Source organism: Harpia harpyja, chromosome 12 (assembly GCF_026419915.1).
Source record: "Harpia harpyja isolate bHarHar1 chromosome 12, bHarHar1 primary haplotype, whole genome shotgun sequence".
NCBI lineage: Eukaryota > Metazoa > Chordata > Aves > Accipitriformes > Accipitridae > Harpia > Harpia harpyja.
In genome coordinates, this window is record NC_068951.1 from 36222681 (window position 1) to 36237683 (window position 15003).

At 38.6% G+C, this 15003-nt stretch overlaps 1 protein-coding gene across 5 annotated transcripts in view; it reads left to right on the top strand.

Annotated features, from left to right (window-relative positions):
- The first annotated feature begins 292 nt into the window (after window positions 1–292).
- The window catches only part of PEX5L (peroxisomal biogenesis factor 5 like), a 117205-nt gene continuing 102494 nt past the window's right edge, over window positions 293–15003 (top strand). For 2 of the 5 annotated variants that reach the window (XM_052803560.1, XM_052803559.1), the window contains exon 1: window positions 295–814. In XM_052803560.1, coding sequence (XP_052659520.1) covers window positions 794–814 — 21 coding nt within the window. In that variant the 5' untranslated portion in view covers window positions 295–793. Of the gene's footprint in view, window positions 815–15003 lie in introns of all 5 variants that reach the window. The other 3 variants (XM_052803557.1, XM_052803558.1, XM_052803561.1) reach the window with 2 other exon arrangements.

Below are 15003 nucleotides of genomic sequence, written 5' to 3' on the forward strand. Positions count from 1 at the left end.
ACGCTATTTTTTTTTCTTTTTCTTTTGTTTTAATTGCTGCAGTGGAAGCCGCCAGCCCCTGGCGAGGCGGCGGGGCCGGGGGACCGCGGTTCCCCCACCCCCGCCCCCGGGACGCCGGCAGGGCTCCGCCCGGTGGCCGCGGCACTCCGCGGGGCTCCGCGCGTTCCCCGGATGCCGCTCGCTCCCTCTGCGGCCGGAGAGAGGGAGGGAAAGAAGGAGGGAGGGAGGAGAGAAGGAAGGAGGGAGGAGGGAAGGGGGCAGGGAGGCCGGGGCTGCCTCCGGGAGGCGGGGGAGGGCCGCCGGGGCCAGGGCCGCCGGGCGGGCAGGCCGGGGCGGCTAGCAGCGGGACGAAGCGAGGCGCGGAGCGGCGCGGCGGGCGAGGCCCGGCAGCGGGCGGCCCCGTTCCGCTCCGCCCCGCGGCGCTCCCCGCCCGGCGGCCCCGCAGCCGCCGCCGCTGCCGCCTGGGTCCGGCCCGCCTCCCCCCAGCACCCCGCGAGGAACAGCTCCTTTGCAGTTTGCAGCACCGCATTAAAAAGGGAGAGAGAGGGAGGGAGAGGCAGAAGGGAAGCGAGAGGAGAGAAGCAAGCAGCCCGGATCACCGGGTTACTGAAAGCAGTAAAGGAACGTCCAGGACAAACTGAATCTTTTGCGAAAAATAGCTCTTTCAGGGTTAGGCTTTTTTTTTTTTTCTCTCCCCCTCTTTCTTTTAGTCGAGCGCACAGGAGAAGTGCCCCCAACCCCAGCGTACACACAACCTGTCGGCCTGAGGGGCACCCGAACCAGACAAAGCAGAATGTACCAGGGACACATGCAGGTAAGAGGCTGCAAGCAGGCTGGAGAGGAGAAGCCCTTTGAACGGGCTCCGCTGGAACGTGATTCTGTGAAGTTTCTGTGGGTTGAGCGGAGGGGAGATGCCACCTGGGCACCGTGCAACAAGTGAACTGGTGCAGCATGATCGTGGCACTCCAACTCAGGGCTGAAGGGAATAGCTTGCCTGCGGCTACCTCGGATCAAGGGGGAGGATGGAAAAGGGGTTCTATCAACTTTGTAACTAGGTGAAGTTTTGTCTATATTTATTCATTTATTATGCCTGCTTGTTCAAACAGATTCAAGGGAGCATTCCAGGGCAAACATTGTTATGGCATGCTTTAAGTGACACATGTCTCCTGCCATCCTCTTGATGCATCTCTTCCTGTATGTCAAGTGAAGGGCAAACAATAAGGGAAAAGACAGAGCACTCGCTTTACAAAATCTGCAAAAATTTCATGCCACACTTAAGCCGTCAATTTGCACAGTGTGTTGTGTTTAGAGGTGATGGATTTCTATTCTTCCCTCCCAACATGGGATGAGGATTGATTTTGCTGAGCCCCAGAATGACTTTGTAGAATGAACTGAAACACATGTCTAAGTGACTTCAACATTTTAGGCAGAAATCTTGCCTCATGATCCTATTGATCCACATCGCCGTAGCTGAAAATGCTTCTCCCTGATAAAACCATATTAGTGCCTTGGACGTGATGACTTTAACCTTGACTCCTGCTCTCCTTCACATGGCTCTTCCTTGGAAGGCCAAGTCTATTTTGAAGGAGGAGGAAATGCCAAAGTGGGGTAAAGGTTTACACTGATCTCCCAAATTCATTTCTTTGCTTTTGGACCCAAATCTGGCTTTGTGTTCATTACCAGGAATGATCAAATGCTTTTATCACGTACAGTGGCACCAGCCTGGCATGTAGTGTTGTTAGTACTAAGGCTGTTTACAGAGAAACTGCACTTCTAGTAAGTGTAAGCTGACCACTTCTGTTTGGTGTGATTCTGCACAGCATTTAAAAATCTGTTGAGTGGTCATTAGGGACATTAAGCTTAAGTCAATGTCAAACACAGGACTGTGTACAATGTATATGAGTTAAGTGAGGACTCTGATTCAGCACTCTGCTTTCCAGAACTGAATGATACCAGTTACTCTTTCATGTTTGTGTCATCTGATCTCAACAATGATAATGTGTCATAATATTGCTTGTGATAGGAGAGAAAACAGGTTTTAACAAGAAATGTAATCAGTGGCAGGAGTATACGTATTACTATTTATTTCTGATAATAAGGTTAAAGTATGCATTGTTTTATGGCAACACAAAAACAATTCTATAACTAACGATACTGAATTGGACATTGCCAAATAGGTATTTATACCCTTAAGAAACCAGAAGTTCTTTGCTATGAGTAATATATTGCAAGGTTTTGACAAACGTACAACACTTTTTAAAAGGAAATGTAATGGAATATTGAGGTGTCTGGCAGCATTGTAAATTTTCTGAGTCATTAAAAGGCTGAAATCAAACTTGCAATAGAAAAATCAGGTCAAAACATGCAAATATGTTATCACTGACGTCCTTTAAATTTTTTTCTTTCAAAATATTTTTACTTTTGTAGCCCGAATGTAAATCAAATTCTAACCAAATTCTGTTTAAAAGTTTGCTGAATTAAAAATACTATTCATATTAAGTACACTCATCATTGTTAAAAATAAAAACCCACCTGAGTTCATCAACCAAATTTTTAAATATATTTCTGTCCTAGCAGGAAGCATTAATGTTCTTCAGATAACACCTAAAAAAGCCTAAAGCATTAAGAGAGATTTTCATGTTTACTATATTCTTAATTAGAGCCTTTGAGTCAGAAAAAGACAATAAAGAGCTAATTTCTTTGCAATGAAATGATCTACTGTAATGTTTATTAAACCATGTTGGAACACAAACTATCAAAGTTACCATACAAGTACAGTATCAAACCACATGGTAAAAATGTAGACACATCCTAAGCATTATGGGTCCTTCCTTAATATCTCCAAGACTTCTGGTAAGACTTCTACTAACTTAAGGAAAACCATTTGCAATTACCTGCCAATCTAAAATAAGGTGAACCATAAAAATATCCAGACTTGGGTGGAATAAGTTAGGCACCTAAGTCAGTACCTGGACTCCTAAACAATAACAATTTTGTTTTTAAAGACACTGAGCACTCACAGAGCTGCCACTTATAAAGTGAAACTGGAGTGTTTAGCTGGACCCTACCTGGGCATGTAAGCATCTAACTTTATAGATCCAAATGCAAAATGATATGCCAATATATAACGCCTGATCCTACCCTCTTTAAGGCAAAGACTCTTCCGAAGTTATTGTGATCAAATGTAGGATCTGATTTAGAATGCCAGTCGTCATTTCCCTTTTTCCTAGTGTTTTGTTCTCAGATGTAAAAGTAAAACCTGCAGAAATAATTCCTTAGTCCAATTACTTTAAAAGATGTTTAGAGAACCAATGTTTTACTAATAACTTACTGTAACTCAGCTAATTCTTGGAAGACTTCTGAAAGGTGAGAACATTAGCAACTGTAACAATGTAATAAGCATAATTACAGAGATTGAGAATTTACCCATCTTCAATAGGCATCAAGCATTATCAACTTCAGTGGGGAATTTCTGACTAAGCTCAGTAAAGTCTGCAAGCGTAGATGAAATAAACTTTGTATTTAAGCACTGCTGAAGTCCAGCAAGCAGCTAAAGTACGTTACTACATCAGGCCATAATATGTGTATCTCTTCTTAATTTTTAGTTTATGGTACAGATTAGTTTTTATTTTTTCTGAATCCCAGAAAATCACTTAATTTATTCCAAAGACCTACATTTAGATTTCCCTCTTACTGTTTTATAAATGAATCCTCACAACACAGAAATACTGAAGATGTCCTAAGCTAAAATTCCAAAGACAGTAAAAAAAAAAAAAAGAAAAAAGAAAAGAAAAAAAAATCTAAAAAGAAACTATGTTACTGGTTCAACCACTGTCTTTACATTTCCAGGTACCTTTATAGGACTAGCTTTTGTGTTAGTTGTGCACTGCATGCTTTCACATAAAATAGGAGAAAGGCAAAGTGGCCTTCCACAGAGCCTGCACCACAAACACAAATAGGATGCAGAGAAGTACAGTGCCACAGGAGCTCTTTCAAAGCTATTTCACTATCATAATAAGCATAAGCATTTGATTTAGCTGTATTTACCAACCTGTTCCATTTACACAGTAACTGTCTAAAACATAACAGGGACTGGCATAGGTTCTAAGGCACATAGCTACCTCCTGAAGCCTGAGCCTTTAAGGTGGGGCTTTTGCACAAGAAAGAGAACTTCAGATGAGATGCAGAGGCTATCTATTTGCCTACAAATATGCAATTTCTGTTATGTAAGAAGTCCTGTTTAATTCAGTAAACTTAGGCTCCAACAGGACAAACCTGATGGTTACAGGAGCACACCCTGGGATTACACAGATCTGGCAAAAGAACCGAGTCTAAATGCTCAACTGTACAGGTGTGAGAGAGAGTATTTCTCTCTTAGGACAACGTGTGCAACCCAATGCGTGCTGTTTTCCATCTTCTTCACGGAAACAGTAGCAGGCCAGATGGAAGCAGAACATAAGCTGAGTTCATCCCACAGTCACTGTTCTAAAATGTCTATCATTTTAACAACCAACAATAAGATGTTTTGAAGTTTTTACAGTATATTATATACCTGGTACCAGTCCCTCCCATTGACTTTTATGAAAGTTATATAAATGGATGGAGGGTAAATTACAATCATAGAATGGGATTTTCAGCAGCATTTGGCTTCCTAGGAAATTAAAAATAAATGCTTTCAAAACTGTTTGTCTTGATGCTGTATATAGTCAGCTTTCTCCACCACAAATGTTTGAACAGAAGTAGTGCTTTGTCAAATGTTGGCATGGGGGTTTATATATGGTAGTGTTATGTTTTGAGATGGTTTCATTTACACAAAGCAGAAATCTTGACCACACATGGCTATCAGAGTTCCTCTGGCACTTTTTTGCAAGAACAGGCTTGTTAGTCATGATGCTTTGGCCAAGTTCCAGATGAGATAGTTGGTCTCCTAAACTTTAATTGCATAGGCAATCAACATCATGTCCTTAATTGTTGTGTTGTGTTCTGTATTATTGAAGATATTTAACATCCTACCATTGGCAGTTCATATTGACATGAAATGATCTCTATTAATCATTCACATTTCAGTAAGATTTCAGTCGTCAAACACTGACCTATGATCTAACTCACTGGGAGAAGTGAAGCAGAACTGTCTCAAGATTAGCTGCAGATGCAAGTCCCATCTTCACTTATTTGGTAACCTATTAAAAATACTGTAATAGTGTTGGTTACACTGCCACCTAAAATAAATAAAACCCAAGCTATTAATCAATTATGAATAAAAAAGTAATCTCTCAGCTATGCGTTTTGTACATGAATAAAACAGCCCACAAAGAATATGCACAACATAAAATTAAATTCAATGCTAAATTGAATCTTTGCTCAGCTGTTATGATCAACATAAACTTAATAACTTTAAAGCTACATAATTCTAAAAATCTGGGCACATAGCTGGAATGCTAACTGATCCCTACTGATGTCAATGAATCATAACTCCTAGCCTAGCAGAAATTCCATTATGATAAACTGATAATTTTTAATTATTACAAGCCTTTTCTAGAAGTATTCACAATACTAGGGTAGTGTTTACAATGGTATGTTTTCCATTTTGTCTTGATATTTTCCAGTTATTCACTAGTAGCTTTTCAGGTTTTGAACAGCAGATTATGAACTGCTTATAAATGAAATAAGCTAAAAATAATGAGCTTGCTTTCATTGAAAGAAGTTCATTCAAAGAAAGTTGGTGATATACTGCTTTTGGCTAAGACACGTACTGAAACTGTACAAATCATGAGTGTTTGTAATGCCGATATAGAGAAGTGTTCCTTGAAGCTGTTAGGCAGTTTTACAAGAACCTAGCAGAAAATCTTGCAAAGGCTCTGAAACTCTTGGCACACAGTGTATTTTTGCTGAATGCAAATTAAGAGGAACTCTTACTAACTAAATAAGGATCCATCCCTCTATTCTGGAATTAAATTCATTCAAAACACAGAAAAGCAACAGTCCCTAGCACTGTCGTTCATTTATATAAATATGTTAGTCTAAACCCAGTATATAGCTTTCACAAAAGAGGCACTGTTTACTCAAGAAATGATGCTGTATTTTTTTTAAATCTACCACTATTGTCACAATTTATGACAGCATGATGCAGTTGCTAGTTCTTTAAACTACACATCTAGAAACCTGGATTTTACTTCTAGCTTCGTCATATAGCTTCAGCAAGCCCAGTCACCTTTCCATGCAGCCATTTTGCCCCACCTATGTTGTCTACTCTGATTACCTAGCATGTATGCTAAGCTTGAATATCAGTTACTTTTTTTTAATCATGTTTTCAAATACCCTAAAATGCACCTGTACAACTACTAAAACCAAGGACTGATGATCAATAGCAAAATACTCAGCTGCATGAAGATCTACGGGGCAGAGGTGGGAGGGAGAGAGAGAGTCTATTTCGATTACTTAGCTTACACTTGTTCGAAAGTTTAGGTTTATGCTTGTTTGAAAACTAATTAGTTAATGGGACCCACTGTTAATATATCAGAGAGTGAAAAAGGCAGGCCAGCAGTCTCAGAATGGAAGAATGTAGATGAAACTGCTATGCAAAGGAGATCAAAATGTTGGAAAAAAGTCCACAAGCTAGATCAGGATGAAATACCCAAGTAGGACAAGGTGCATAAAAGGATGGGAAAGATAAGATAACCACATACAGGAATTTAGAGTTCCGTTTAGGAAATGCAGTCTCATAAACATTCATCCGTAGAAAATAATTCCTAACTGATAACAATCTTTATTCTAAGCAAGCTGATTGTCCAAAAACTTTTTAAAAAGGAGTTTGATGGCTAAACCATCTGTTTAAAAGTATCTATCTAGTTTAATTTGCTACCCTTTTTGCAATAGTTAGAAATGAAAATGGTAAAGGCATTGGAATAGTACTTAGGATGAATCTGACCAGCTTTTTTTTCCTTACATAGCCAGCACAGGAAGTATCTACTAGTTGTTTGTATCAGAGAATGTAAGTTTGCACAGTCTATTTCAGAAATAGCTGATACTGCAAAACTGAGAGAAGTAGTTGTCTTCCAAATCGGGTGTCATGACATGTAAACTAGGAGGTGACTTTCCGTAGTTACGCATTTTCATCATTGTCCAATAACATTACTAACAAAATGCCTAAGGATCATAAAGACCATATTCAGCAAATTCTTCTACCAGGTTACAATTATTGTGAACAGTATGATATTTCATTGCTTTCTTCTGAGGCCTTTGAAATTCTGAGTCATTGGTGCATGAGTTTCACTTCCAATGGTTTATTTGCATACAAACAAAGTAAATTCTAAAATATCAAGTAATTGAAACTTATTATACTGAATGGAAGAAAAACATGTCTCATCAGATTAGCTATCCCCATGAATAGAAAACACAACCCAAAGTTTAACATTAGTCCCTGAATGTGATTTTTTCCAAACTTTGCATGATTAGTCACATGTCTCAGCATTACTGCAGTTCCTCCCAAACATTTTTGATTAAACTTCTGTCAAGTTGGCATAATAGATGTAAGCCTCAAGTTTCCTTCCTCCACTTCTCCATGGCCTATCAAGACACTCAGACAGATTTGCCAGTGTTTCTTCTCTCACTCTGTCCTATTTGTTCATTTTCTCCTCCTTATCTGGGTTTGACAGCTTTCTTGAAATGTTTTGCCTCCTACCACATTTGCACTGCAGTTTCATTCATGCTGCCTACAGTAGGGCATCCAAGCGTACCCATGTCATGACTGCATGCTACGTGCAGCGGGGTCTGGGTCACCTCTCAGCAGCACTTTGTCACAAGGCAAAAATGTTCCACAGTGAAGTTCACTGTCACAAGTAGAAAAGCAGCAAACTGATGGCTGCCAGCAGAGCTCACTGCTCACAAACTAAATCTAGATTAGGAGACAATAGGGGACCACCAAGAAAAGGGAAGTAGCAGGCTTTAAAAGAGCAACCTGACTTTTTGCCTCCAGCCACTACAACACGTTTGTAGGGTAGACCAGTGTCCACAAACTCTCTTTTCTCACATGCTTATCTATTTTGGCAATCCCTAGAGAAAAATAACCGCACTACAGTCTTTGTGACTTTCTTTGTAAAATAAGGGAACACTCTACTGTCTCACGTTCACTTGTCTTAGAGCAGTCTACTATCTTCTGGTAACTTGCCACTGTTAATTTCATATCAATTCCTTAAAACACCTCTTGTCCTAATATGGATGTTGAATATAATACAAGTTACATGAATACAAACATCTTTGGACAGCATTTTTCAATTAACATACAAAATAACAGCTATGCATTTAGAATCTGTCAGTATAATAGCGAAAGCCTATGTGATAAGGCAAGTACTGTGCGATGAATTCAGACAAACAATCTTTCTTGATTACATTAAGACTTTGTTTTCTGTTATGAGATACGTAAAAGAAATTCAAATACTCTTATCCACTGACATTTAGAAATGAAAAGTTCAGAATGATTTTGACATGCATTTATTTTAGGACCAGTCAAATTTTTCTTTGTATTTTTTTTTCCCCCTTAGATCAGTCATTTTGCTTTATAGACTAGTTTTCAAAAGCTGAAGAAATAAACTTTAAAATTTGCCTTAACAACATTAGAGCCAGCTGTATCTATCTTTACATGAATGAAAGTGGAAATTATACTGATGTAAATAAGAGAATAAATGGCTTCCAAGCCTTTTTCACATATTGCTGTCTTCCTAACGTCACCAGTCGTGTTCCAAAGTTACAGTGTAAAGTAGAGAATACAGCATGTCCTGAATAGGCGCAGAAAAGCTGTTACAAATTGCATTTTCTAATTCAATGTTTTCTAACTGGTACCTGTATCAAGAAAAAGGTTCAGGAACTCTTACTCACTGTTCGTTAAAAGTCAGTTAAGAGATAATACTTGGCTGTTTAAGCCTACCCTGGAATACAGAGATCTGTTTCTCAATAAGCAACACTGAATATTAGAATTTAAGGTCGCAGAATTCACTGAGGTCAAGTTTCCTAATATTAAGGTAGAATGAAGCAAAGACTATAATAAATAGAAGCTTTTCGAGTATTTTTGAGTGTTATGTAAAACTGAGAGAAAACATCACATTTTGATGCGATAGTAATCTGTCACAGCTTTTTAAAATCTAAGGGAGTATCCCCTAATAGGAAGATCTGAAAAAAAGTCAGTATCTGGAATTTTACACAGAAGAACAGATTAATATTATTTATGTAAAGTAGAAGAATAGCCTTAGTCTTCACTAAGGCCTTAGACACTATTGTCATAGAAGTAATGACAGAAATGTCATAGAAGCAATTAATGAAATAATAACAAGTGTAACTTGACATGTGTCTCATCAAAGTGACAAGTTATTTCTGCTGTCATTCACTGAAGTTTAACAAGGAAGATAATTTTCCAGTTACAGGCTTCAGATGTAGATGAGATCTTTCACCTTTTGCTATTTGTCATCTAACACTCCTTCCAAGAACCAGGACAATTTTAAGAAGGCTTTGAAAAAGGAATACAAAGAAGAATGTTAGACAAATGAAAGGAGGAAAATGATGATGCACAACAGGGCAAAAAATAAAGCAAAAGAACGGAAACTAGGAAGGAAGTGCTGCTGTTGTTCTGAACAGTAGAAAACATTCTTAATATTATCACTGTATTTAATCCAGGTAACGTACACAATATGGCAAGGTATATAAACCTGGGAGGGATGCATAGGCTTGCCTGAACCTGTGCAACAAAACAAGGGAATCTGAATTATTAGAAAACAGCTGGACACTACATAGAAAACAGTGAAAGAACACTTATCCCTGGAGCACTCACAATAAAAAATTATGTGCTGTTCAGGAAAGACAGAAAACCAAAGGTGTTGGTCACATTAGGAACCTGGATTCCAAGAAAGTGGGGGAAAATTTTGTAAGAAGCTTCAGAACTAATATTTTCAATTGTTAAAATGTTAAGACTAAGCCAAGAACACACAAGGAATGGAGATAAAGTGCTCCTCAAAGGCAGAAGAAAAAAGTACAAGTTGCCCAAGTAAAGCTTATTTAGATCTTGAAAGTATATTAAAACAACTATTGAAAGTTTTTCAGCCACACGTTTAAGAAGGGGGTGGAAGCAAAACATATTCAAAGTGTCATTCATATTATGGATAACCTAATTTGCAGTGCAAACCAAAAATGGTTATGAGGGTATGAATCCTGCAATTATTACAGATGTGTGAAGCAAAAGCTCATGAGGAGGTACACTGTACAATCTCTATCCCAAACTGCTGATGGAACTAGTGTATGAAATGGAAGACTTGGTAGCAAATATTTAATAGCCTAGTTATGAATCCAGACATAGTGTCATATGACAGGACGATAGACAATATGTCAAGATTTAAGATAAGGTGAGAAAAATGGTAAGACAACTAACAGCCCAGATACCCACATGGCTATCCATAATCTGCAAGGTTTTAGGGGACAGACTTTAAGGAAAATAAACATACAGAGAAAAATGGAAAAAATGCTATTTGCATTTATCAAGAGAAGATAATGTCAGGCAAACCTGACAGCATTTTCTGTTATCATAACTGCAGTTTTAGGCAATAGGCAAGGGAGATGTAACTGACTTGAGCTGTATGATCTTTGGTAAGCATTTGTTAGGGTGTCACAAAAGAAATTATTAGTGAAGCTTGAGAAAGTAAGGAATAGTAGAAAATCTGTAAAGAGAGCAAGAAACTCATTCACGGGGAAATGAAAAATAGAGCATTAAAGGAAAGACTGCCAGACTGAGGAAGGCTTAATAGGGAGGGTCTTTGTGGATGACTGTTGGTAGTGATGTCTGATGTTTCATCCATAAACATACTAGAAGGAGGAAGATGTTGACTATGCTTGTTGATTACTCAATGCTGAGAAACATCATCAGTATTGGGAAACTTCATTAGTACTGATGAGTTTCAGGTCACTATGCAGAGGGAACTGTGTGAACTTCAACAATACAAATACAATTAAATTTAACAGCACAATATGCTGTTGAACATGAATAACAAAAAAATGTCTACCCTAAGCTGTAAACTATCATTTAGAAATGATTAAGAAGAAAGACTTGCACATACATACAAGATGACTATAAGCCATCAATATGATATAGCCATAAAAAAGACAGGCATTTCTATTATTAGAAGAGTTTTTTCCAGATTAGTAAGGAAAATATCAATGCCACTAGCAAATTTCAACTGAGAATCTTGTACAGTTCAGTCAAGAAGAGAGGCATGGAAACCGGTCCAAAGGAGAATGATCAAGAAGGGAAAGTCTATCTTATGAGAAGAGACCAAAAGGGTTTTGGCTAATTTTGTTGAGCAAAATGATGGCTCAGCAGGAGCATAATCACAGCATGTAAATGCATCAGGGAGATAAACACCAGATATGGAAAAACCTAAATTAGCTAAGGACAAAACTGGCACGGGAACAAATGGATATTAACCGGCTGTGAATAAATTTAGGTTGGAAATTAGAAGAAGGTTTCTGATCATTAGAGCAATCAAGATTTCCAATAGCCTTCCAACTGGAATAGTGGAGGCAAAAAAACTAATTTAAAGATGAAACACAATCAATTTATGAAAGACTTTGTATGACATGCTGCCTGTGAGAGCAGAAGACTGAACCTCAATAACGTAGCAACAACACCCTCCTCGTCTTCTGAAATTTCTCTGACTTCAGCAGAAAAAAACCCTGACTCTTGTTCAGTAAGACCCAAATCCTCAACTTCAAGAAGTCGAAAGTCTTCCTGTTATGGCTGTAGAGGACTTGATTGTCTTCACAGCTTCAGCAACATTGCGCTAAGAGAGCCATACAGGCACTAACAAATTAGCCTCACTTCTATTGCCTAGTCCAAAACATTGTTTTGACTACTTGTAGAGCTAAGCTCTACAGTTTGAATACTCTCTCTGCCAGCTTCCTTACTGAGTCTCCCACTCAGCTGAACTGATAGTTTTGCTACATGTAAAACCTTAATAATCAGAGGAAATTTATTTCCCCCATACAGCTAAACTCAATGGTTCATGCTAAAACACTGAAGCTTTTCCCCATCTTGTATTCATGTTCCTATAAGCAGGCACCTAGGGTTTGAAATCACCAGCTGTGTTAACATTGTGTAACAGTAAGCTTAAATTTATTTTAGTAACAGCTGAAGTGTGTGTGCATGAGTATCTAAACTAGAACCCATCAGAACCAGTAGGGATATTTTCCCTGACCTCAGCAGAGCCAGGATACAGCTTTTTCTCCATACTACCACCAGCTCAGTTTTCTTTCCTGAGCTTCAAAAATAAATGCAATGGTCATTATTTAGAGCATATTCTCTTAAATAAAAGAGCTCAGTGTTCTGTTTTGCAGTCCTAGTCAGGAAAAACTACTGAACTCACTTTGGACTGTTTTCTTTGAAGGGATCATAAAACCATGTCTTATAGTCAGTCCTATGTCCCTTCTAGTAGACTGAGTCACAAAATTATTTCTGGGTTAATTCAGGCTCATAAAACTACTTCAGGATCTAATTGCTGGGGTTCCTGTCCCATCTCAGATCATGATGGCTGTGATTTGCATCCCTCAATGTACCAGGCAGACAGATGTCCATGAACACTCCATCACAACTTGATAATATCATTACAGCCTTGCAGCTCTTGGTTGCTAGCAGTTGCTGTGCTGCAGTTTACTGAGCATCACTCTGCTACTCATATTTCAGAATTTCAGGAGTCATGCCAGCAAAGAGTTTCCAAATAGGTGACATCACTGGATAATGGCTAGTCAAAGATATGCAGAAGCATATTGCTAAATTCACTGAGCAAGGAAATAAGATGGTCGTTTGATGAGTTAAGTACTTTTTCCTGCCAGTACACGAAAAATGAACGCTTATTCCCAAAGTGGTTTATAGGTGGCAGAGAGTAACAAAATTTCACTGCCTTTTTCTCAAGTAGTCACTGACAAATATCAGAAATAAAGTTTCAAATAAAATTCCAAGTAATTAACTCACTCATTAATCATCACAGAAAAAACATTCACATTGTTGCATATATATTCTGTGTATTTGCTAAGCACCAAGCAAAGTAATTTTATGCGAATTTACAAATGAGAGTATTTACTGTTCCTTCTTGCACACAAACTTGCTCAAGTTCCATCTGGTGTAAGTGCCATTTGCAGAATTAGGGAGCAGAAGGATTATGTTACTGAAATGGCCAACCAGACATGATAGACACAGACTAGAAAGACTACGCATATCAAGACAAAGTTTGTCAAATGGCTAAAATGTACGTACATAGTGTGCCCAGTGGACAGTTGCAATTGGCGGAAGAATTGCAAATAGAAGACATGGGAATAGTAAGGTTTTTACTGACTTTTGTACAGCTCTATTCACAAGGAAATGGAATGCTTGGCTTACACTAATATGCAATAAACAATCAACTTTTTTTTCAGCTATGATGAGTTGACTGCCTGCATGGTGCTTTCGATATATCACTACTGACAGGCGTTCTTTGATTTCGAGTCTTTCTTGCCAAGTCATCAGTTCTAAAAATTAAAATCCTACCTAGCATTTTAGCAGACAAGAAAGTAGTTGCTTCAATTGCATAATCTTCTGGACAGCGGTCAGCAAGGAGCGGAAAAGAAACACATTTACGCTCAGCTACAAGTGGAAACTTAGCACTGTTAGTTTTTTCACTGACATTTACATAACTTATTCTGGTTTATGTTTTATTTTGAAACCACTGAGATGATGGCTGCACTATCATTCCCACTTCAACTGACAATTAAATACATACCTATCAAAACCTGCTAATACTTTACAGAATACTATAAGTTTACTAGTCAGAAACAATTATGCATCTATATTTTTTTGTGGGGTTTTTTTTGTTCTTTGTAACTGACACTTCTTGAAAAGCAATAGAATCACTGCTTAAGAGTTCTACATTTGTGTCCTGGTTTCAGCTGGGATAGAGTTAACTGTCTTCCTAGTAGCTGGTACAGTGCTGTGTTTTGAGTTCAGTATGTGAAGAATGTTGATAACACTGATGTTTTCAGTTGTTGCTCAGTAGTGTTTAGACTAATGTCAAGGATTTTTCAGCTTCTCATGCCCAGCCAGTGAGAAAGCTGGAGGGGCACAAGAAGTTGGCACAGGACACAGCCAGGGCACCTGACCCAAACTGGCCAACGGTGTATTCCATACCATGTGATGTCCCATCCAGTATAGGAACGGGGAAGTGGGGGCAGGGATTCGCCGCTCGGGGGACTGGCTGGGTGTCGGTCGGCGGGTGGTGAGCAATTGCACTGCGCATCATTTGTACATTCCAATCCTTTCATTATTGCTGTTGTCATTTTATTAGTGTTATCATTATCATTATTAGTTTCTTCTTTTCTGTTCTATTAAACCGTTCTTATCTCAACCCACGGGTTTTGCTTCTTTTCCCGATTTTCTCCCCCATCCCACTGGGTGGGGGGGAGTGAGTGAGCGGCTGCGTGGTGTTTAGTTGCTGGCTGGGGTTAAACCACGACAATTTGTCATTTGTTTCTCCTCAAATAATTAAATCCTTTTCATAAAGGATAAAATAAATATATTACATACATTAAATAAATTCTGCTCCAACTTATATTTACAGGTTCTTAATTAAATAACAGGAGAAACAGTTATTTAGTGCATCTGGTTACCATTTGTTTCCCTCCAGTTTTAGTTTCAGGCAGTCAATCAGAATTTGTGTTTATGGGCAGTAAAATAATTTCTGAAATTTCTGAAATATGAGAAGCATCATTTCAAAAGAGGAAATTCATCACAGATTTCTGTCCTATGTCACCTTTTTATTAATACTTATTACTGGCAGAGGATCATGACACTATGTACTCATGTACTGCAAGATTCATTTAAAAAAGATGCTACTCTCTGTTCATCTATTCCCCATCCACTGAAATCCTGAAATCCTGGTTCCAGTAAAATCAAATGACAAAGATACCATTAATTTCAGTGCAATCAGGATTTTGGTT